A 25,203-nucleotide genomic window follows, 5' to 3' on the forward strand; every position below is an offset into this window, starting at 1 on the left:
TGCCTCCCACAGCCGTGAGGAGAAAGCCATCCCCTCAACGAAGCACCCGGAGCCACGGCAGCCCTGCGCACCGGGCCCCAGGCCCCAGGCCCCAGGCCCCAGGCCCCCGGCTCCCGGCCCCAGACCCCAGCCCCAGGCCTGCCCCAGGCCCCAGGCCCCAGCGTCGCACCTCCGGGCCGCCTCAGGCCAACACTCCCGCGGTGTCCTCCATCACCCCCAAAGCCAGGTCCTGCTGATGTTGCTCTGGGAGTGCTGAGCTGGGTCCCCAGCTGTCTGCCTCGCGTCCCAGGGTGGCGCCGCGTGGAGAGCAAACCTAGCGCCCCCTGCACCTGATGTGAGTCCGCGGGGGTCGCATCGCAGTGTGACCCCAGCCCTTGTAAGCAGAGGATACACACAGAGGGGTGGCTGTGGAGGAGACGCCGGAGACGTGTCTACAGGTCAGGAGGGGAGGCCTCGGGCAGCCCGCCCTGGCCATACCCTGTCTCAGGCCCTCCGCTTCCATGACTGGGTGAGGGGAAACGTCGGTGTTCGACCCCCGTGTCGGGTGCCTTGGTGCGGCCGCCTGAGCAGAGCGCCAGGCTCCGCTCCACAAGCGAGGTCACAGAAAGCCCCCGATGGCCACCGCACGCAGGCTCCTGGGGGCCGGGCAGTGAGGACCGGAAGCGGCCCGGCAAGGCCGTATCCTTTTCCGGTGCGCACCTCTCCCAAGGAGAAGATTTAAGTAGATTTCTGGAGTCCCCGGTGTGCGTGTTCCACAGAGCCCGAGGCTGGAGCCGTGGCCTGGCCAGCGTCCGGGCAGGACCAGCGCCTGAGTGTCCTTCTCACCTGTCCACACCTGAGGCCCTGAGGTCTGCCGCCCCTGGCCAAGGGGCTGCTTCTCCTGCCACGGCTTCTGTGCTTCCTGCTACCCTCGGACAGACGGCCACAGGCAGGATTGTGTGTGTCCCCCGTGGGACTCAGCTCCGGGGAGCATCCTTGCAGATGTGTTTTGTGGATCGAGTGTGTGCACGGGAGTGCAGCCCCAGCTCAGGGCTCAGCAGAGGGCATGCCTACTTGAGATAAACGTGCTTTTGAATTTTGATAAATGATACTGGGCTGCTCAGAGAAGCATCTTCCAGGCATACCCCTTGGTGGGCCCTGCCTGCCCTGGGCGTTTGCAGCTCTTTTAATTTTTCCTTTGTTACCTGACAAATAATAATTTATTGTTTCACATTGTTTTGTTCCCTGGAGGTTGGATCCTTTTTCTTGGTTATTTGCTGTTCTTCCTCTTGTATGATTTGCCTGTTTATAGATATGGCCTGCTTATTTTCTCAGCATGGGGAAATTTCACCTTTTTAGAAATGGATTCTTCAGCAGGCAGAAGGCAAGGAGCTGTCATGGTTTGTAATTTATCTGCCTGTCTCTGTGCTTGCATCAGATGATTCTATACTCTGAGTTAAGTGCATCTGTTTCACTATTTTTAAAAGTTTTATTTATTTGGGGCTGGTGCTGTGGTGTAGCAGGTAAAGTCACTGCCTATGGTACCAGCATCCCACATGGGTGCTGGTTCATGTCCCAGCCACTCCACTTCCAATCCAGCTCCCTGCTGATGTGCCTGGGAAGGCAGCAGAGAATGGCCTAAGTACTTGGCTTCGGACTGGCCCAGCTCTGGCCATTGCAGCCATTTGGGAAGTGAACCAGCAGATGGAGGCTCTCTCTGTCTGTCTCTGCACCCTTCCCTCCCACACACCCTAAAAAATATTTATATTTATTTGAAAGGCAGAGCAAACTACAGAGAGAGGGAGAGATAGATATCAGATAGATATCTTCTGTCTACTGACTGACTTCCTTAATGCGCTGAAGGCCAGAGCTGGAGCAGGCAGAGCCAGCAGCCAGGAATCTTGAGCTCCCACAAGGGTGGCAGGGACCCAAGCCTTTGAACCATCCTCTGCCGTCACCCACGATCTGTATTTAGCAGGAGATTGGCCTGGAAGCAGAGGCAGGACTTGCACTCAAGTGCCCAGGTGTGGGATGCAGGGGCCCTATCCCACACATTGTCTTAACTGCTCTGCCAAACACCAGCCCCAAGTGCTTTCAAAAATAAAGACCTTTCCTTCAAAAACTATATTAAAAAAAAAGAATACAACAATAAATATGCAACCACCGGAATGAATTACCTCAGGCAAAGCCTGTAACAGGGTTTCTTAACATCAGTCCTTTTGATTTTTTGTGCCAAATATTTCTTTCTTTGGGGACTTGTTCTGTACATGATATGTTTAGTATCATGTTTAGTATCTCTACCTACTACGTGCCAGCAGCACACTTCAACATGCCACAACTGAAAACAACTCCAGACATTGCCAATTTTGTGCTGGGGACGAACCACCTCCATCTGAAACCCCTGATCTACGGCATCTATGTCTTCATCCAAGGGTTTTTCCTAGTCATTTGGTCAAGTCGTTAGGGATTAGGTTGGATTTTGGTATTGTCAGGTTTCAGTTGACTTTGAGAGAACCCAGAAAAAGTTTGGATTATGACTGTATCAGGAGCAGAGACAGATTCTTCCCTGTTGTCCAGTAATCCGTGCACATTTTTTTATACTTTGTACTGTAAGGGAGAATTATGTAGATTTTTTTCTGCATGACTAAACCTACCCAAGATTGTTATCTGTCTCTGTAGTTGTGCCAGACCTCAAAGTACAGGACAGTTATGGGGGAGGAAGCAATGGTTACCCTAGAAGGCCATGTTCCTGGAAGGCCATGTTCTGGGTAGAGGAATATAGCAAATGCTCATACTTGAATAATGTCATTGTATTAAAGCTTGATGAGAAGAAGGTTCAAGCTATTAGGAGTCAGACAAAGGGCAGGTGTTGTGGTGCAATGGGTAAGCTGCCACTTGGGATGCCTGCATCCCATATTGGAGTGCCAGTTGAGTCTTGGCTACTCTGCTTTGATCAGACATTTTTTTAAAAAAGGATTTATTTATTTATTTGAAGGCAGAGTTACAGAGAGGGAGAGAGAGGGAGATCATCCATCCATTGGCTCACTCCACAAATGACCACAAAAGTCAGAGCTGAGCTGATCCAAATCCAGGAGCCAGGAGCTTCTTCTGGGTCTCCCACATGAGTGCAGTGGCCCAAGCACTTGGACCATCTTCCAATGCTTCCCCATGACATTAACAAAGAGCTGGATCAGAAATGGAGCAGCTGGGACATGAACCAATGCCTATATGAGATGCAGGCACCACTGGAGGTTATTTTACCTACTATACCACAGCAACGCCCCAATCAAACATTTTTGATAATTCATCCTGGGAGGTAACAGATGATGGCTCAAGTGCTTAGCCTCCTGTGACCCAAGTGGGAGACCATATTGAGTCTGGATTCCTGGCTTCATCCCTAGTCTCTCTCTCTCTCTTTCTCTCTCTCTCTCTCATTTTGCCCTTCAAGTATATGGAAATAAATAAACAGAAAGGTCAGACAAAGGGAGTAACAAAAATCTAACACAGGAACAGTTGATATTTGCTTCACCTTATTTTATTTGGTCAGATTTATTGAGATATACCTTACATAAATACAGTTACATTTATTCATGAAAATTTGTGTACATTTCTATGAGTTTTGAAAAAGGGATAGAGTTGTATACTCATTCATAAACAATATGTATGATAGCTCTGTTCTCTCTAAAATTTCCACAACATCTGCAGTACAAGGCATGGGAAATTTTCATTATGTCAAGTTTCCACTAACCCATGATTAAATGGGTTACATGAAGAAAGAATTGCAAGACAGTGTTAATATATATTAACAGAAATGTGGAGCATAGAGTAGATTGTAACAATATTGGACCAAGGAGCACTTGCTAATGTAAGATCAACTACTAGCACATCCATTTCAGGTTTTATATTAGCTCATACAAGCTGGAAGATGTCTCTAACACCTCACTTGGTAAATTGACTAGAGTTTGGGCTCTTAGTGGCCTATCATCATTAAAAGTTAGATGCCTTGTTTTTACTGCTGTGATATAATGTGTAGAAGAGGACCCAATAGCTCAAGTAGATAGGAATGTGGGACTTGATTTATCTTGTGTGAACTATACAACTCTCTCCCAAACTGTTTTACACAAGAAGATCCAGAAGATTCTTTCTTCATTAAATTATTGAGAAATACATTAGTTGCATAGTATCTACATTCTTTTCTTCTTCTTCTTCTTCTTCTTCTTCTTCTTCTTCTTCTTCTTCTTCTTCTTCTTCTTCTTCTCTTTTTTTTTTCAAAGGTCTTCCTTCCATTGGTTCACCCCCCAAATGGCCGCTACAACCGGTGCTGTGCCGATCTGAAGCCAGGAGCCAGGTGCTTGTTCCTGGTCTCCCATGTGGGGGCTGGACTGGAAGAGGAGCAGCTGGGACTAGAACTGGCTCCCATATGGGATGCTGGTGCTGCAGGCGGAGGATTAGCCAAGTGAGCCACGGGGCCGGCCCCATACATTCTTAAAAGCTCTTCTTTGCAGACCAGGCATGATGATAGGAAATGCCATGCTTGAGATGGTCTTCCTGATTTGAGGGGTAGCAATTGGATCCTAGAGTATCAGAGGCCAGATAGCAGTACTGAACTACCAAAGACATGGTGTCCATACAAAGAAGCAGGGATTGACAGGCAATTGACATTATTTCATCCACTGAGAACCTTGGCAATGATTGATCATGGTACCTAAGGAAAGAAATAGATGGGAAGCTTTCTGCAGTGTTGCTTAATGTGGAGGGGAAAACCCTATGTGTGGTAGCCAAAACCATGATTAGAGTCTCCATTGTGTAAAGTCACAGCCACTCACCCCATTTCCAGACATATGTCTATTCACAGACTGAGAGATTTTTGATTGCCAGCAGTATTCAATGTACCTAGTCCTCCAACCCTTCCCCAAATGTGCCTGCAAGCATTTACTAGAATGACATTTACTAGAGTATGACTAGTGTACACTGGGGAAAAGGAAATTCCCAGTACTTCAAAGGATTAATAGACACTAGCTTTTCATTGATAACAATTTCTAATGACCCGAAGACCCGTGTGGACTGTCAAAGTGGAGGTTATGGTTGACAGGTGACAGATGGATTCTGGTGGATCCAGTTGATCATGAATAACTCTGGTTATTTTTTCAGTTCCTAACTATATAATTGGAGTGGGTATGTTAACAATTGGAAGAATCTCCTCACCAACTCACTGACCCATGTGTTAAGGACCATTATGGTAGGAGGGATAAGTTTAGTTCTCTAAGACTTCTACTGTATTCTAAGATTGTGAATCAGAAATAACGCAGAAGCCCTGGGATAATTCAGATGCTCAGACCACAAAAAAAGATGTGAAAGAAGCAGAATGGTGATATCTAATATATTGCCGTTTAACTTAACAATTTGGCCTGGGCAGAAGAAGTCAGATGGACTTTTTAAAATGTGGATGATTATAAATATAATCAAGGGATAACTCAGTTGCTGTCCCAGATACACAGTCTTTAGTGAAATAAATCAACACAGGTCCCTGGAAGTTGGCTTGCAGCTATTGACCTAATTCCTTTTTCTGCCTACACTTTTCAAGGACCACTGGGGATTTTATCTGGAAGGGTCAGTGGTGCACTTTCACCATGTTACTTTGGAATTACATCAATTTGCCTTCATTCTGTATTAATAAAATTCACAGAAATTGTGATCCTCTTGCTATTCCACAAAATACCATACTGCTTGACTACACTGACAAATTTTGCTAATTGGGGCTGTTAACTAGTAAGAAGTAATGACTCAGACACCTTGACAAGATGTATGTAAGACATGATATGAGTACCTGCTAAGACATACAATAGGACTACAGCAGGAAGGCTAGACCACAAATACTCAGGTACTCATTACTTCAGTGGAGTTTCTGGAAGTTCAGTGATGCCATGTATGTTATGATATCCCTTCCAAAGTTAAGGTGAGTCCCATACCATTTACCACAATGAACAGGCACAATACTTGAGAGATCTTTTTGGACATTGTAGGAAATACATACATCACAGTTGAGTGTTCAAGCTAACAAAAAAAGATTAGATGACTAAGAATACAGACAACTTTGGGAATAAAGTTTTGACTCACTTTGCCAGGTAAATAACCTCAACTAATTGAAATTTGGTTGAGGATGAAGAAGATATGAAACAGGTGTTCTAATAAAGATATTAGACCTTATATAGGTTACCATAGATTTTTTTCTTTTTTTGTTTTTTAAAGATTTATTTATTTGAAAGAGTTACATAGGGAGAGGCAGAGAGAGAGAGAGGTCTTCCATATGATGGTTCACTCCCCAATTGGCCACAACAGCCAGAGCTGTGTCAATCCGAAGCCAGCAGTCAGGAGCCTCTTCCAGTTCTCCCACGTGGGTACAGGGGCCCAAGCACTTGGGCCATCTTCTACTGCTTTCCCAGGTCATAGCAGATAGCTGGTTCAGAAGTAGAGCAGCCGGGTCTTGAATCAGCACCCATATGAGATGCCAGCGCTTCAGGCCAGGGCATTAACCCACTGCACCACAGTGCTGGCCCCTACCATAGTTATTAAATATGGTAACCTTCACTCTGCAACTGGACAGATACTGGTATTTTTGGGTTCCACAGAAAGTTGTTTGTGAAAGCTTTCAATTATACCAACTAAGACAATGGTAGCTTTGCATGTTTGCTGTTTGTGATCTATGTTTGTTTGTATGTACCAAGCATTTTTTAATTTTTCATTTTTGACTTTATAAATGATTGGGTATTAACTTTATTTTGCAGCCTGTTAGTGGTAACATTTAAGGAAATTGGGACTAAATTTAAGGCATGATTAATACAAATATTAATGATAATCTCAATAGTAACTATAACAGCTTTGAGTCTCCTAATTTGGGAGAAAGGGTGAGAAATACAGTTGTAAGAAAACATAGCATCTTGTTAGGTAGAAATATTGCTTCCTTCTGCATTGGAATTAGTATATTTACTAAAGTACATATCCAAGCTGCATAGTAAAAGCAGTAGGCTTGGCTACTTAACTCTGAATTCACCTTTTGGCCTACTCTGTGGAAGTGGGTCTGGGTCCTTTAAATATTTTTTTCTTTTCCAGCATTTACAATCGTAAATTTTGCCAAGTGAGAGGCAGTGGAACAACAGTGCAGGAGGGAAAGCACTTGCTTCTTGAAGCAGTGCACTTGCTCCCCAGTGCCCTGCAGTATGCACGGTTTCTTCACGGTCGGTCTGGCTGCCGCAGGAGATGCAGCTTCCCCAGCACCCAACTCCGGCAGTGAACCCAGATTCTCTGCTTCTCACTTCCTGCAGTGCCTGGAAGTCAGCGCCCAGAGGCCTGTTGTATGTGATAGGCTTACAGTGGACTGATTATTTGTATAATTTTTATTAATATAAAGAGAACATGCATTTATGTCATGCATTTTATGGGTACAATTCTAAGAAGATAACCATATTCTCCTCCCTCCTTCTTTCCCTCCCTGAATCCCCTTACTTCTTTCCTTTCTTTTTTTTAATTTTGCAAAAACATAATTTTAGTCCACTCTATAATCACAGGATTAATGTGCTACCAACCATAATATTCAACAAGTTAAAAAAAAAATAGGAAGACCACAGTTCCACAGGAGTGTAAACAAGGGCTAAAAACGACAATCAAATATCAAGATGTCCGTTTTGTTTCTATACATTTTTTGTAGTCTATATTAACTACTGCATATCAGAGAAAACATGATATTTGTCTTGGGACTGGCTTATTTCACTAAGCATATTGGTTTCCAGTTGTATCCATTTTGTTGCAAAAGACAGGATTCTAATGCCACACCTCCATATAACCAATTTTTCCTGATCTGCTGGATAGTAGTTGTCTGGCCACACCTGGGTTACACTGGTGCAATGCCACAGAAGCTCTTTTGCCATCTAATAAGGCACATCTGTGCCCTCTCCAACCAGGCCTTAAATTTGGCCTTCGGGGTTGGTGAGAAGTCAATACTGTTCCTTGGATGCTCTGTCTCAGCCATAGGCATTAACTCCTTATATCTGCAAATCCTGTATTCTTCAGAATTCTTTTTATTTCTTACTAATCCTTTATTTCAATGGCAATTATAATGAGTAATTTTTTTAAATAAATAACTTTTTTTAAAAAAAGTTGTTTATTTGAAAGTCCATGTTACAGGGATTGGGGGAGAGAGAAAGATTGATCCTGCATCCACTGGTTCACTCCCTAGATGCTGCAATGGCCAGTGCTGGGCCAAGCTGAAGCCAGGAGCCAGGAGCTTCATCCAGGTCTCCTACGTGGGTGGCAGGGGGCCAAACGTTCGAGCCATCTTCTGCTACTTTTCCCAGGCCATGTTTAGCAGGGAGCTGGATTGGAAGCAGAGCAGCCAGGACACAAACCCATGCCCATACAGGATCATGGCGTTTCAGGTGGCAGCTTTACCTGCTGTGCCACAGTGCTGGCCCCATAATTAGTAATTCTTTGGAGGAAGCTTTACCTATTCAAATTAGCATGGTTTCTCTCTCCTTACTAGGTTTATGCTAATTTGAAAGGCAGTGATATTGAATGGTCAAGACAAAGTCTCTCTGGGTTTAAATCCAAGCTTTATCATTTGTTTGCTGAGTGGCCTTCAGCAATTTACTTAATCTGTATATATTTCAGTGCCCTTATCTATAAGAATGCAGGTAGCTACAGCATTAACTTACCTGAATACATTATTGTTATGTATTATCTGGTGTATATTATGATATTTGGTATATATTATGCATTATCTGGCGGATAGCAATTACTTTGTAAGAAATAGCTGTGATTGTTCTTGAGACAGAGCAGCATTTACGAGGCTTCTTGTAGTTCTCTAGGACTACTTATTCCATGTGTTAACATCTGCTGGTGCTAACTCCGGGATGCAGAGTCTGTGTCTCACTAATGCAGCATCTCTAAGCTTTTCTCTCTCCTCATCCATGCCAGGAAAGAAAGATCTTATTTCTGGTTTGCGGAACAGGACAATCATTTTAACTACCTCTTCCATGAAAATTTTTTTCCTAAATACTTAAATGACATTTCCTCTTTCATTTCTTCTGTGCTATACTAAGTTATCCAGAGTGCTTAGGTTTTGTTGAATATAAACCAAGGATGGCTTACATGTTGCCTTTAGCCTCTGCCCTACCAATTTAGGCAATGATTTAAGGTTTTCTCAAGTGCTTAAGTAGAAAAGGACAAAATATAAATAAAAGTGGGAAGAAAATAGCAAATATAGGTTAACACCAAATACTATGAATCAGTTATTGATTAATGGGTTAATACTTGTGATGATGAGGTATAGGTAATTTGAGACGCGATTCTTGTGCAAAATAAAGAGGTCTAGTTCAAACAAAATAAAAATCCTGAAGAAATAAAGAGATAGTCAAAGGAAACTTTATGGAACTGTGTGTAAATTACTTCAAGAACTCAGAAAGAAAGGCCATGATAATAAGGCAAGGATAAAATTCACTGTGAGAATTTTCATATACTTGTTTGCTATCATTTTAATATGATTTGTCCCCTTGAACTCACACAAGAGCTCATTTCCAGAGTCTTACGTTAATGATGCTCAGAGGTTGGAAACGTAATCCAGTATTGCTGTTTGGAGGTGGAGCCTGTGGGAAGTGATGAGGTTAGATTAGGTCGTTAAGGTAGGGCCCCCACAATTGAAATCCAGTGGCTTTATAAGGAGAGGGACAGAAAGCATAGAGACAGAGTTCTCCACACGCTCCTGCCCAACTGTGACACAGGGGAACCCTCACAAGAGCCTGTACCATTGTGTTTGGACCTTGGACCTCCAGAACTGTGAGCCAAAAATAAAACTCTTCTCTTTATAAAGTAACTCACCTCAAGTATTTTGTTAGAATAATAAAAAGCTACCTAATACATTGTCCAACTTTTTCTCTTCCAGACAGATGCTTAACTCAAGGAATAAATAATATGCATTGCAAAAATACATTTAAAGCTTAGTTGGAGCTCTAACTTGAAGAATAACACCAAGGAAAATTTGGCACTTCAGCAAGAGTTGAGTGGCTGAGTCTCTGAGATTTTGAATGCAATGTTTTGAACTGTCTGAGATTTCAAGTCATCCATGTAGCACAAATTAGCATTTTGTGCTACAAAATCTTGTGCTACATATTTGGCCATATCAGGCAATAGTGGACAGTAAATGCCAATTATTATATCCTTAAGTACCTTGATTTCTACACTGTTGTCCACAACTTTACACACAAAAGAACTCTGTTGATGCAAGTCTCTACACAAAACAGCTAAGACTGTGTCAAAGTCAAACAAATTGGTGATGTGTGTGAAAAACACTCAGTGCACGTGGGAGGGCAGACTAGTGCCCCCTCTCTCTCCAGCCAAATCTGTCCATACTCTCACCAAGGGAACCCATTAATAGGCCACCTTTTATGGCAAAGGGGAATTGGGTTGCAGGTGGAATTAAGGCTGCTAATGAGCTGGACTTAAAATAGGGAAATGACCTTGAACTATCCTGGTTGGACCCAGTGTGATTACCCGAGTGCAAAAGGGAGACAGATTTCTGGCAAAGTCTGATATGAAATTGGATTGTGCACTGCCCTTTTACAGGGCGGGAGACCCCACAATTGTGCCAGAAAGGAAGGAATGCCTCTTCACTACACAGTAGTTAGGGAATAGGAGTCATCTCCCCAGAGGAAGGATGGAGGCCTGCAGTGCCAGACAAACACGGTAAAATTCCCTCGCGTCACCCAAAGTCCGTTTCAGCCAAGCATTCCTCCAGGTCACATAGAAGGATGAAATGTATGGAGAACCAAACTGGAATCGAGTGATAATAAATATAAGTGTTTAAAATGGGTTTTGTGTTTGCTGGTTTTGCTTTATTTCTTAAAATGGAATTAAGGCTCTCTCTGGGGAAAAAAAAAAGATAGGCGATAGAGTTAGAGACAGAAATACAGAGAAGTGGGGAAAGAGGAAGAAGGAGAAGAGGGAGAGGGGAGAGAAGGAGAGGGGGAGCGAGGGAGGGAGACAGAGAATGAATATCTAATGACTTCATTTCTTCCTGGTTGTTGTACTCTTGATTCTTGGCTGTTTCCCCAGGGGCAAGCAGCAAGGTCTGTTATTTAAGCATCTCCCAACGTGGATTTCCGTTTGGATGCAGTATCTTCGGCAGGAGCCATTTGGGCGCTCACAGATCTCCTTGAGGTTGCCTCTGACTGCACATGGAAGTGGGTGATTGTAATCATTCATTAGTGTCCCTGAAGGTTTAATTGAATCATATGGGGAGGGAGGACATTGGCAGGAGACAATGTTGTGTGAGTTTTTGTTGTTATTTGATTTTTTAAAGATAACTCTTTAAAATCAGATGTCACGCAAAACTTGGATTTGGGGCATTCTTGAAATTGGGTGCCCTTAAATAACAAAAGGCTGGAGCTGAATAGTTCTCCCCACTTTGGAAGTTCTAGAGCAGGCACAGTCCACTTGTCATCTTACGCCTTCTTGTCTGCTAAACTGATGACACAGAACTTTTTGACATCATAGCTTTTACTGCTGATTTTCCTGGAGTAGAAGATCGTTTCTATTTAGAGAGAAAAAATATGTCCCTGATAGACAGATACGTAGATGAGTGCATGTGTGCACGAATATATGAGGGGGCTTCAAAAACTTCATGGAAAAATGAACCTAAAAGATAACTTGATTCTGGTACAAAAAATTGAAAACCATAGTTTTTCATAACACATTTTCCATGAATATTTTGAGAATCCTTCATTTATGATATATTATTTTACATATGTATCTTTGAAAAGTGGAATTCAACTATATATCTAAAAGATAATAGTTTTCAAGGGAATTGGGAGGCAAAATGTTTTTCTGAAGAAGGAAACAGTATTCATATATACTTTATAAGCCAATATGTCAGTATTTGTTACATCCTCTTACTCCCTTCTCTTACTCCTCATCTCTCTGGCACTAGTCTCTGAGGTTGCAATCTTGTTCCAGATACCACTGCATACATTAAGTGTGAAACATTCAAGTTCCTCTTAAGTGTTGAACAAATACACTTGTTTAAAATATTGAATAGCATTTTATTTATGTCATAAAATATTACTGTTCTGCATATGGGCCACACACATTGAGGAGCCCTGTCTCAAAAGTGGTTTAATACTGAGCAGTCTCATAATGAAACAGAACACCCCTTTTCCATGACAACTTCTTGAACTCTTCACGGACAGCAAGAGAGGTATCAAAACCAGCACTTATAGTCTCTTTGTTCTGGAATACAAAGGTCAATTACTGAATAGCTTCAAATCAATATAGGATGTTTATTATTTATTATTTTAAAAATGCCAAAATTACATTGAACTGAAATCCAAATGTGTTAAATTGAATTTTCAATATACATAAAATAATTAGTAATGTAATGGATGTAATGACCAAATATGAGACATCATAGTTCTACCTAAAATGCTAGTTGATAAATAATTTTAAGGGAATAATTTTGTTTAAATCAATAATCATTCTAAGTGTCAAGTGGATCCTTGGGCTTTATATCTCTTATCTGTAACTAGTTGACTACTATTTGTACATAGGCCCCATTTACCTTGGGCTAAAATTGGCTTATTGCAGCTAGAAGGGTTCTCTGAGATTAGTGTATTACAGAAGGTGAACTGACATGTGGCCATGATGTGTGACAAGCCACTCTTGAACATCCCTCTGTCATAGAACTTTTCTCATTCTGGTATGGTTGTCACTTCCTCACCCCTCTTCACTTCTTGGTGATAAATTCCTTGAGGGCAAGAATTGCATCTTATTCTTCTCTGTATGTACACACATACATGCACACACACACAATTGCCAGAATTCAATTCATGTATTAGTATATAATAGGTATCCAGTAAATGATTGTGCAATTATTAGTTAAGATTTTCATCCTTTAACACGCTTGTACGGAAATAGGTTGTTACTCTCAGTTCACATGTCTTGGAATTAATTATGTGTGATATTTTGCTGCAGTTGGCTATGTTGAGCACTAAGTTTTCAAATCATAAGAGAGCTTTGTAAAACTCTAACATGTCATTGCTCATTTGTAAGAATTCAAGTCACATTAAGGGTATTTTTTTAAAGTTCTTTGCTAGTGAGCCTTGTACATCACACATTGTGGGCACACTGTTATTTCTGTTTGCTTTAGAAACAAAAGTGAGAGTTGCATTGAACATCATGGTTTATCTTATCTAATCATTTGCCTAATAGATGAGAAAATGAGGTGGAGGGAAATGAAGCAACTTGCCCAAGACACCTAGTGATCTAGTGAAGGAGGTGATAGGGACAAGCTAAAGCTTGTGTCCTAACTCCATTTTGCTTTCTCCTCCTGCCCCCTCCTTGTATCTTCTACTCTGCACCGTCCCCTCCAGCTTCCCTCCAAAAAAATCTGCAATGTCCACCAAAAGGCAGTCAGAAGGACCTCATCTTTCAGGCAGACTTGTTTCTATGTTAGTGTCCTGTTTTCTTCTGTAGTTTCATTTGATTCCGTTTGGCTTTTGCCTCTGCTCTCCCACTAAGTTACTTTATCTCTTTCTTTGAGTGGTAGTGAAAACATAAAAATGAGTTAGATTTTCCAGATTGGAAAGTTTTAAAACTTGGTGAAAAGCATTCATTTTCCAGGGATGTGGATGCTCAGTATGTATTTTAAAATAGTTTAATAGGTTTTGCTCATCACACTTTTATGTTTACTAAGGGTGACTGTTCAGTAATCAAATGGGCCTTTACTAATCAGATGGGTCTTTAGCAACGCCTGACTGACAATTATCTTTTAAGTTAAAGTCACCATTTTGTGTACTCCCAAGTTTGTATGATTAGATACGGTTTCACTTTTACCCAGTCCTCGGAGAGTAATAGAAAGGAGGCAGCACAATAGACACTACAGTAGAATATAAATCCAAAAAGTAAAGACAAAGCCATTACTGTTATATTTAACTCACTCTTTCTCCTTGGGAGAGGCATTCACTTTTTCTGGGTCTTAATTTTTTTTTCTCTATAAAATACAAAAATGGACTAAGTCATCTTTAATACTCTTTCAAGTCTTTTTTTTTTTATTTTTTTTATTTTTGACAGGCAGAGTGGACAGTGAGAGAGAGAGAGAGACAGAGAGAAAGGTCTTCCTTTGCCGTTGGTTCACCCTCCAATGGCCGCCGCGGTAGCGCGCTGCGGCCGGCGCACCGCGCTGTTCCGATGGCAGGAGCCAGGTGCTTCTCCTGGTCTCCCATGGGGTGCAGGGCCCAAGCACTTGGGCCATCCTCCACTGCACTCCCTGGCCACAGCAGAGAGCTGGCCTGGAAGAGGGGCAACCGGGACAGGATCGGTGCCCCGACCGGGACTAGAACCCGGTGTGCCAGCGCCGCAAGGCGGAGGATTAGCCTGTTGAGCCACGGCGCCGGCTCAAGTCTTTTCATTGAATGATTTTGTAGTACACTATCTGCAGCTGTCATAGCTTCTCTGCTCGTTGCAACAAGGCTAACTCTTTTATTAAAAATATTTTTATGTGTTTAAAAATATTTATTCTTCCTTTCCAAAAAAGAAAACCTTTTCAGGGTGATTTATGAGATGTTCAGTGACTCTCTAATACATCCGTTCTTCACAATGGTGACGTCACACGATGCAGTAGCTTGACCACAACCATGGGGATACAGTTACAAACCAGCCTGTCATGCATTCTTAAACCCATGTGGAGTATGGGATATAATACATACTTCATACACATGCAAACGCACACACACACACACAATTACCAAAGGAAAGGTGCAGATGAAAACCTTGGACCAACAGCTCACTCTTTGTGCTAAACGTATCTCATGATTTTCCTTTCACAGCTTGCACCCATAACCATCTCCCTTGAGGCTTAGTGCCTAGGCTTTCTAACTCTGTTACTTTTGGCTTTCAGTTGTCTTTTGATCAGGTGTTATGTATTTCATAGCTCTCACCAATGAAGTATCTCCTTCATCTCATGGCAATGCTCGATTTTAGGGAATTACTGACTTTTCCATAGACTGTTCAGCAAAGTGGCCCATGCGTTTTGAGGAGTCAAGGGGCATTTGTAGGGTTTGTTCTTTGTACACCTGCTTCCTAGAAAGGGCCCAACAAACAGTGGATGGTCAATAAATATCTAATAAACTGAACTGGTATTCAACTTCACTTCCCTCTCCCACTTCAGTCTCTCCATTGTGCTTCTTTCAGATTGTTTTCCTGAAAAAACACTGGAATTTCCTCACAGTCTATCCTCATCCCCTAAACCTGTAGTACTGTGCAGTCCCTCAAAACACAGGCGTAGATAGGAAAGTGCCTTTCTACAAATATAACAAAAAATCAAGAGTTCCTGAAAATATCAAAGAATTCTCCACATTGCCATACGCCTATGACCACTGTCCTACTCTTACCAGCTCTTAAGGTCCTAAATTCTCAGGAAAAGACAAAATATGCTACTTGATGTAGAACAGTAATTTCTTATTCTTCCATAGATCTACACGTTCAGGAGTTCTAGGAAATTTCCTGATCTATGTTGATTGTCTGGTCACTTCTTTTGGTAAAGGAAGTACATCTGAGAAGGTGACTTATCCTTACGATTCATGTGTTTATGCTGAATGCAGGAGGATACTGTATTGCGGGATCATCTCTGGTGCCTGTGCTTTAGTTCTACTTGGTCAGACAAGACATGAATGGGAAGAGGTATATTTAGGGGTTGGGATGGAGCCTTAAAGGACAGAGTCAAGCTCGAAGGGCCAGCAGTTTTGAGGGTGATGTGTTGGATGTTTCTTAAGTCTCCGGCAGTCCTTTCAAGGAGATTTCCCCACCCAGTCCTTTCACCTGCCTCACTGTAGATTTGGCACAGCTCTTACACCGATGTCTTAGGATAACAGTGGCTAGAGGAATTTTGGAAACCACGATTTAGTAGCATAATGCCTATATTTTTGTTACTGAGTTTAGAAACTGTTAATAAAGATGCCTAATTAAATTCACACTTACTGATGTAGTAATGAGGGTTTCAAGCACTTGAAACATCATTGGCTTCATTTCATCTAAATGACAGCTGCTATGGAGAACTAATGAGCCAGGTGGCTGCAGTCTCACAGCCTATATAGGTAGGTCTCCCAGGTTTCTCATTAGACCCCCTTTTCAGGGCACAGGTGACGGTGATTTTGCTTTGAATATTGGGTCCCCTAAGGTCTCAGGCACTCTACTCCTACCAAAGCTTCTACAAAGTTTATTTTGTTACCTGGCAGAACTTGGCTCATAAAGAAGAGGATGGTGAAGAGGAGGGCAGCTGTTCTCATGGCTGAAGAAAGAAGAACGCGTGGCTTCATTTCCAGGAGGCGGAGAAAACTTCCGTCCGTCCTGGCGGTCCAGCATCAGTGGAATGTCTTTGGATAATAAGTTTCCTTCTGTATCTCATTAGGGGTATCCATGGACAGCAGTCTTCTATATTTGCAGGAGGACCTCTGTGGGAAGACTGAGCGTTCTTGTTTTGTTGAACACTCAGTCCATTAGAAGGATGTGGCTGCACAGTTTTGACCAGGAAACCTGGTTAAATAGGAACATAAACTGCCGACCTTTTGGCAACAGATTAAAGCTTATGAAGTTAAAAATGAATTAGGCTATGTTGGGAAATAAGTTGGTTAGTGGCTAGATATCTAGTAAGTGACTATTGATAATTCACCCTGCTGATAATTAATCACCCTGCTCACTCCTAGTCTGAACTGCCACAGTGTTTTGCTTATGGTATGGTGCTTATCTCGCTGTGAATGGGTGAGCTTCTTGCTTGCTAGAACCAAATGGTATTCTTCAGAGGTAAGGAAGGAAATGAAGCACTGGTCATTTATTCTCAAATCCTTCTCATCAAGTGATCAGGTGGAACAATGCAGAACAGGTAGGAAGTCTGCCTTTGAGTTCTAACTCTAGATTTGCTAGCAACTAGGTCTGGATATAGGCAGGAAGTTTTTCTTCCTTAAATATATACATAAAGAATATATATATTATATGGAATATTATAAGGAATATATATATTATAATATATACATAAGGAATATATATATATATAATTAGATCCAGCTCAGGAAACTCTCAATTGTTACCATGCATTAAGCCAATTTTACAACATACTTAGCCCCATTCCATGACATTTTATTATTTTTTAAACTGAACAAGAATTTTTTTTTTATTTTTATTTTTTTATTTTTGACAGACAGAGTGGACAGTGAGAGAGAGACAGAGAGAAAGGTCTTCCTTTTGCCGTTGGTTCACCCTCCGTGTCAAACAATATAAACCTTCTTAGTTATACCAGTGTACAAACAATTTGAATGACAGCAGCAGTAGCAGTTTGTTTTCCTTTCATTTAAATTTGTTTCTACATTATCAAGAACTAACACTGGCTCCTTCCACTCTCCGCTTTGCAACACTAGGAGAGGGCCAACTTTGGTCTAGATGAGTACCTGCTCACAATGTCTGAATTTCCTGCAGCAGAAAAGGAAAAGGTTGGGAGAGAATGGCAAGGAAACATAGAACCCCACCTTTCTACTTTTTAACCTACCAATATTTTAAAGAACCATTATTAGTTGGTTAATCGAGGTTACTAAGAGCAAAAATTAATTTGAACCAATTGGTAATCTAACAAAACAGTTAAAGATTTTAAGAAGCTATTACTGAAACTGTTTATTGTTCTATCATGTATGTGTTATCTTAAGTGCATGTGTTATCTTAAAATTTATAGAAGGCATTGGACCTTCTGGTATGTGTTTTAATAAGTTGTTATTTAACAGTTAAAACTGTTTGCTAAGTTTTCATTTGATATTAAGTTATTGTCAGTAAGCGATCTGGGAAACCTGACTTGTTGCCTCCTTTCTCTATTCTCTTCAAGATAGGAAATTGATTCTACTCTCAAGGACTCTCCAGTATGTAGTTTGACCTTTAGACCTTATAAAAGGAATGGCTAACATTTTCTGTAATAATAGTATACCCAAAAAGAGAGCTTAAATTATAATTTCACAGTTAGACTTACTTTGCCATGGGCACAGTAAACAAGTAAAACCTCCTTTACAGACCAAACAAAGGGAGAGAAAGTTTTAAAGTGAGGACGTAGCTTTCCTCAAGGGCATTGTCCACCTCACAGAAAACCACTATCAGAACATGCCTGTGACTATAGACTTCCAGCTTAGGCCACCAAAGATTAGCGATGGGACTGAGCACCCCCTTGACTTGCATCCTCTTAAAGGTTTCCTCTGGTCTGCTTTAACTCCGGTGTTTGGTGTGTTTTGTGTTGGCTTTACATTAACAAATTGCATTATATCTCAGTAAGAACTCTAAGTTGACACGATGATTGTGTTAAATTGCTTAGGAATATTTTTAATTATTATTATTATTTTTTTTTTTTTGCTAGGAGATTAATTGCCCCCTGAGCCTTAGTCAGGATCAAATGCTTAAATCCTTTTATTAAGCACAGTGACCTAGTTATTAATACTTCATATTTGCTGTCATGCTGTTGGTATTTTGTGTATAGACATCCTCCATCAAATTATTTGAATTTATGGAAAACAGTCAAACCAGGGATAGTGTAACAGATGGTATTTGAGGATTCCCCGATTTGACGCATTACTGACTTTGTATCCTCCCGCTTCCTAAGCAACACTGCCATCTTGTGGCTACCTCTATCTATTTCTCAGGGAAACTTCTAGGGTTAAATGAACGAGAGATGCTAATACCATCAGATTGGAATTGATTTATGTCCCTAGAATTTCCTCCAATTGTGGATCAAGCTGGTTGGGGGGAAGACGTCATCCAAGGAAATTTTACACCTTTGGTTTCCAATAACCAATGTCATTTTTTATTACATTACTACCTTTGGCATTCAGTGAAGAAAAGCTGAATTTATTAAGGAAAACATTAAGAAAAATCATTTCTACCAAAGCTTCTCTATTAGCCCACAAATTCCAAATGCTGTTGTGCTCAAGTTGGGTTGTATTTGGCTCTTTCCTGGAGCTTTTTAGAACTGACTTTTGAACATTAGGATATGAAAAGCAATTTCTCCGATCAAAGAAAAACAGGAGGTTTTACATTTTTCAGTTAGGCAATTTCACATCAACCCAAGAAAGGTCAAGAAGTTGGTCACATCCCATGAAGGCCGGCAATGTGTAGCAAAGGGGTGTCAGACGCATCAGGATACAGGATGAACACAAAGAGATCTTGGATCAAAGGTAACCCTTCTAAGATGAAGTTGCCTTAGAAAGACAGAGCTTGCTCTCTCTAGGCCGGCATTGCAGCTCACTTGGCTAATCCTCCACCTGCAGCACCGGCAGCCTGGTTCTAGTCCTGGTTGGGGCGCCGGATTCTGTCCCGGTTGCTCCTCTTCCAGTCCAGCTCTCTGCTGTGGCCCGCGAAGGCAGTGGAGGATGGCCCAAGTGCTTGGGCCCTGCACCCACGTGGGAGACCAGGAGGAAGCACCTGGCTCCTGGCTTCGGAACGGCACAGCGCGGCTGTAGCAGCCATTTAGGGGAGTGAACCAATGGAAGGGAAGACCTTTCTCTCTGTCTCTCTCTCTCTCTCACTATGCCTATCTAGAAAAAAAAAAAAAAAAAAGACACAGAGCTCTCTTGCTGGCCAGTAAGACTGTTCAGCCCAACATGCAGCAGTGGAATAGGTGAGACCTGGGTTTCCTAGAGCTTTCCATTACACAGCCTGCCAACTGTTATCCCATAGTGAGGGCCCCGAGAGTCTGACATTGCTCCCACTCTCCAAATGACTTTTTAGAAAGGACCCCAACCAGCCCTGATACTATGCAGTCACGGCTCCAAGATGTGTGCATTTGCATTCTAACTTCCTTCAAATGAGTCTCCAGGCTGAGTAAAGCTCTCACAGTGAAACATCAAGAATTTGCCAATAAAGCCTGAGTGGGTGTAGAGGACTTTGTGGGGGAGGGCCCTCCAAATGACTTGTGTAGAAAACAGATTCTCCACACTCAAATTCCTGCCTCCTTCCTCAGCGTGAGTGCAGAGGCCTTGGGACCCTGCTTGTCAGGCTCTTCACACCTTTCAAGAGGCACCTGCTATTCCCCTGTATGCTCCAATGAACTGGAAAACCTCCTGTTAGAGCCCTGACTGAGTTATCACATGCTGCTAAGTTTGGGTTTCCAGGTGACAGTGCCAGGGAAAACCCAGACTCAACACACTATCAACCTTATGGACTTACTAGGAGGGGACTTCAAAACGGTCATGGGGAAATGGAATTTAGCACTGTTTATTTCTATGTGAAAATTTTGAAATCCATGCGGTTTTTCCTAATATGCAGTTTTCCATGAACTTTTTGGAGACACTTCCTATTAGCTCCCAAACTACAGGAAATTACCAGTCAGAGTCCCCTTTTCAGGGGTGCACACTGCTGCGGAGAGCTGGGAGCATTTTCTCCACAGCTGGAAGTCTTGCTCACCGATGCATCTCCTGGGCCTCACATGGTGCATGGAACATCATTTAACAAAGCACCAATGCTTCTTAAATGCATGAATGGGGAGTGAACAAATAACATTTTTCCATTATAACTGCAAGCTAGTGACCCAGAGAGCTGGGCCAACCTACTATTCTAAAGCCATGGCTCTGAAACGTCCACCAACTCTAAAAGACAGGAGTAAACAGGAGACAAATAAAATGCCTGAGCCCCAGCATCCCAACACCAGAAACCAATTCCCACAGGGTCTGACTCATCCAATGACACTAAGATCTTCTCACACGTGTCCAATTACTGAACAGCCCTTTTGAAATATATTTTAGGTCACATCTCATTACATTATTTCAATCATATCACTAAAATTAAGGCTTCAGATATACTGAAATAAACCAGTAACATATCCCTTATCATGTTCATTTGTTGCCCAATCAATAGAAAACTGAAATAGCTGTCTAGTTTTGGTAAGCAGTTGTCAGTGATGGCAGGTGACCATGCTGACACCCAGTGGGCAGTTTTTAATTGTGAAATTGTCCCATCACATTTCATTTTGGAATAGGAAAATTATTTGCTGCTTTATTTCCAAGGATCCTGCTCACTCACGGTATTAAGGTCAATAATACACTTTATTTCTTTGGTATTTCAACGACACATCTGAGCTCATATTTCAATGACCTAAGGCAGCGGATAACTCTAGCTCCTTAAACGCTCCCTGACACCTTACCCTTAATTATAGACAAGAAATTATTCTAAGCCATACTGTTAAGAAATTTTCCACCCAATCCAAACCATAGAATGACATTGGCATTTCCTTGTGAAGAAGAATTTTGGGGTATCTAAGAACAAATTAGAGTGATCTTCAAACTGCCCTGTCACTTAGGGCTATGTAGCAGGAGGAGCACACAGCGTGGCCCTGGAAGGTGTTAGCATCCTTCTGTCCTTTCTGTCCTCCCCCTCACCACTCAATGAGCACAGCGTGAGAGGCTCGAAAGATGTTTGTTAAAGGATGGAGGAATTCACCTGTGGATGACACAAGATTCTTTGGCTATTTCCTTTTACAGACTTTTTATGTAGAGATATTTGCTTCATAAATTAATCTACTTCAACCATTCAAATGATACATACTATTTGCTCTTTTAAATTTGTTATACTCTGTCTCCATTTTTTAAATCTTTTACTTTGGATTAGTTTCAAATTTACAAAACAAAAATCGTGGAGTTTTACAAAGAGGTCCCATCACCCACACCCAGCTTCCTTTATTATTAACATCTTAAATAACATATTTGTAACAATCTATAAGTCACAGCCAACTTGCCCTGAATTTTTAAAATGCAAACTCCCTCTATAACGCCATTTTTTGAAATTTCTTCTATCATATCTATTCTTTATGACAGGCAAATTACCAAGAAATGCAACTGGACATGACATTAAACTCATAAAAGCCAGAACCACGTCTACCTCCACATCCATGGTCATGTATACTATGACTATCATCTGGAAGGTACTCAACAAGTACTCAACAGGTGTGTGAGTGGATAAATGAGAACCCAGTAAACAAAAGAACTGATGCTATATAGTACGGAAGAACAAGAGGAAACAGGAAAGGATCTTACCCTGAAATAAAAGGGCCTGGAAGAAGCCCATGTAGCGTATTGAATGAAGGGAATCCTTAGCTATGAAGTGGAAGACACACCTAGATTTGTAGTGAGGAGCAACTGAAAGAATGTAAGTGAAACCTCCACAAAGATGGTAAAGCGATGTTCAGAGAGAGCATTTTGAGTATGACACTGGGCTGTGACTAGGATAAAATAATGTTGGCAATTAAGCTGCAGCAGATTTGCAGCCCGAGAGTCAACCTCAGAGCAGGGTACAGACAAGGTTTACTGCATTAATTTTTGGCCCTGGGGGGAGGGCATCACTGAACTTGGGAATTGGGGAGGAAAGCACTTCCTTGCAAAGAAACAACAGTTCCAAAAGCAATCTTTCTTGACTTTATTGTTAGATGTTAGGCCAATAATATACAGACCAACAATTACCCAGTTTACAAAAGCTTTTCATTTTTCAAATGATTAAGGCACAAGTCAGCCTCTTTTGGTCTTACGGGCTGTTTCCAAAACTTACTCCACACAATTCAGCTTTCCCTGGATAGTCCAAGTTCAACTTAGAAACTTGAGAAATGGCAAGTGGCCAGGCAGGATACAGAGCAAATAAACTGAGCTATGTGTGACCTCTTCCCAAATTAGGGTGTACATTTGGCTCTGGGGGAAAAAAAATCTGATATGTAGGCACTTGCATTGCTGAGTCAGATTTTAGATAAGCTCTTTTAACATATAACACAGAAAAATATGGTTACGAGGTTTTAATACATGCTGAATTTTCCAGGATGCAACTGCCGTGTAAATCAAGGCAAGCCTGTGAGATTGTTTTTGTCTGAAATACTACCAAGAATTGGCTGCCATTTCGGAAAGGCACATCCAGTGTTAATACTGTGGTCTTCTGTTGCCAACACAACGCTCACTGATCTGCCTTTGAGGCTGGTGATTTGACACAGGTTTAGGAATCTAACAACTTGATCTTATCTTCTAGCATGGTTATTTTCAAGGCTTTGAAATACATTTTCCTAAAAATTGCTTTCCTTCTTTTCTGCTTCAGTGTTATAATTATGGTACTGTATTCACCGTTGAAAATTATATGTAGATGTGCTCACAGATTATATTAATTTTGATTTCCATTTCAGGAAATTCAGAATATTTTAATATTGGAGGCATTGAGCCTGGTAGGGTTAAGAGAACAACTGATTTCATCCAACCTTCTCACTCCACAATGAAACTGGGGCTCAAGAGAAGTGAAGTAACTTAATCAAAGCTACAAAGCAAACTAAAGGCCAAATTGGGACTAGGAGCGACTGAGGCATCAAGCCTTCCTTCCAACACTTTGTCCAGTCTCAATAGATGACAACATAAACGCACCCAGAAGGAGAAAGATTAAACTCACACCCCTTAGAATGAGCTGGTGACCATTAGATTCAAGGGGCAAGAACTGGGGAGGTCCCCACCATCCCTCAGCTCAGCGGCAAAATCTTGACAAAAATTTTTCACCTGAAAAGCATCAGGTGCTGATTTTGGCAATGTACTTATGCAAAGTGAGCTGTGGCCAATTCGGAGTTTCTGAAAGGCCTATGGAGAAAGCAGTCACTTGTGAGGCTTGTTTAAGACTGGCTTGAAAGTGACAAACAGGATCAGCATTGTGGCACAGGAGGTTAAGCCACCGTCTACAATACTGACATCCCATTTGGGCACAGATGGGCTCAAGTCCCAGACCTGGCTGCTCCACTACTAATGGCCTGGGAAAGCAGCAGACAATGGCCCAAGTGCTTGGGCCTCTGTACCCACGTGGGGGACCCAGAAGCAGCAGCTCTGGGCTCCTGGCTTTGGCCTGGCACAGCTCTGGCCACTGCAGCCATTTGGGGAGTGAACCAGCAGATGGAAGATACCTCTGTCTCTCTCTATGACTCTGCCTTTCAAATAAATAAAAATAAATCCTCAAAAAAATCCCTTTAAAAAAAAGTGACAGGCAAAGCAAGAAGAGTACTAATGTTGCAGGAAAGCAACACTTCATATGCTTATCTTGGATGTGAACTTTCAAGTGCATTTGACAGGGAACAAACCAAGGAATGTGGTCTCAATTTCAAGTCAATAATGGAGCCCCTCATTTGCAGTCTTGAGTTAGGGATTTCAGTTGCTAGGAGATCTGATTTGCAAACAAGTAGGTAGAATAGGTAAAGGGCATGTCCCAGGTAATTGCATTACAACAGTATGAAAGAGTTCCAGAAAATAAACAAGAATAACATTTAGCTAAAATCTTGCTTCTAATCCAATTGCTGCTGCACAATTACAAAGCAAGAAAATCCCCTCAAGGAGCTTCAACATTAAGGACTCAACCTGGGCCCTGTCTAAGAACAGAGAGGCAAGCTAACTAGTTACATTCTCTTCTGCCTTTAGCCGTAAATCACTGCTGCCCATGGGATTCCCCAGCCTGAGAGTAGGGCTGTCATCCAAAGCTTAAAAGGAAGTCAAAATAGCCAGTATTGGTCTCCTGTTAAAAGCTGATCCCCAAAATCATAGTACTTATGATCAACCTGTCAACTCAAACAACCTGTCCTTTCTTCTGGGCTCAGAGACCTTCTACACTTGTTCAGAGTTGCTCTGAAAGAACCTGGTGTTTCAGGATGGACATCTTGAACCTTCAGAGTGGACTTTGCTTCAAATGAATATGCTCCTAAACACCTATGCAATCGTTTTTATGAAATTAATGAAATTTGTATCTATAAAATCAAATAAAATGCAATGTATCTAAAGTTACAACACGCTAAGCCAAAACATTTAACTCTCTGTGTGGAGTGATACACAGAATTGCCTTTTCACATTAAGATAAGTGAGGTCGGAGGCAGACAAGGCAGATGGATGGAGACACTGGAGAAGCTGTGACGGTGGGCTGTGACAAAGGAGCACCTCTGGTGGCTTCAAAACCCTGGGGAGAAAGATACATAGCTCGTTACTATGGTTCCTTTCTTAGATTTGCTTTTGGAAACACTTAAATGAAAAGTGAATAGTTGTGCTAGGTTTACAGCAACAAAACCTCCTAATTGGGACCTCCTCCTACAGACCTACTAAGGGGCAATGAGCAAAAGGGCCCAGGGATGCAAGGTGTGGGTGCAGGGAAGGGATGCTTCCTAGAGGGCAA

At 41.8% G+C, this 25,203-nt stretch overlaps 2 protein-coding genes across 5 annotated transcripts in view; both read right to left on the reverse strand.

Annotated features, from left to right (window-relative positions):
* Window positions 1-11,034: 11,034 nt before the first annotated feature.
* DEFB108B (defensin beta 108B) lies at window positions 11,035-16,307 on the reverse strand. The gene is made up of 2 exons (XM_062213164.1): window positions 16,250-16,307; window positions 11,035-11,198 (listed from the first exon to the last, which is right to left on the reverse strand). Exons 1-2 carry the CDS (start codon window positions 16,305-16,307, stop codon window positions 11,035-11,037), a joined length of 222 nt encoding a protein of 73 aa, XP_062069148.1.
* A 6,134-nt stretch (window positions 16,308-22,441) lies between these two features.
* SPATA18 (spermatogenesis associated 18) overlaps window positions 22,442-25,203 on the reverse strand; it is a 41,183-nt gene continuing 38,421 nt past the window's right edge. For all 4 annotated transcript variants that reach the window (XM_062213068.1, XM_062213065.1, XM_062213066.1 and 1 more), the window contains one exon: window positions 22,442-24,990. In XM_062213068.1, the coding sequence (XP_062069052.1) occupies window positions 24,983-24,990 (8 nt within the window). In that variant the 3' untranslated portion in view covers window positions 22,442-24,982. The remainder of the gene's footprint in view (window positions 24,991-25,203) is intronic.

The sequence above is a fragment of the Lepus europaeus genome, chromosome 16 (genome assembly GCF_033115175.1).
Source record: "Lepus europaeus isolate LE1 chromosome 16, mLepTim1.pri, whole genome shotgun sequence".
NCBI classification, from domain to species: domain Eukaryota; kingdom Metazoa; phylum Chordata; class Mammalia; order Lagomorpha; family Leporidae; genus Lepus; species Lepus europaeus.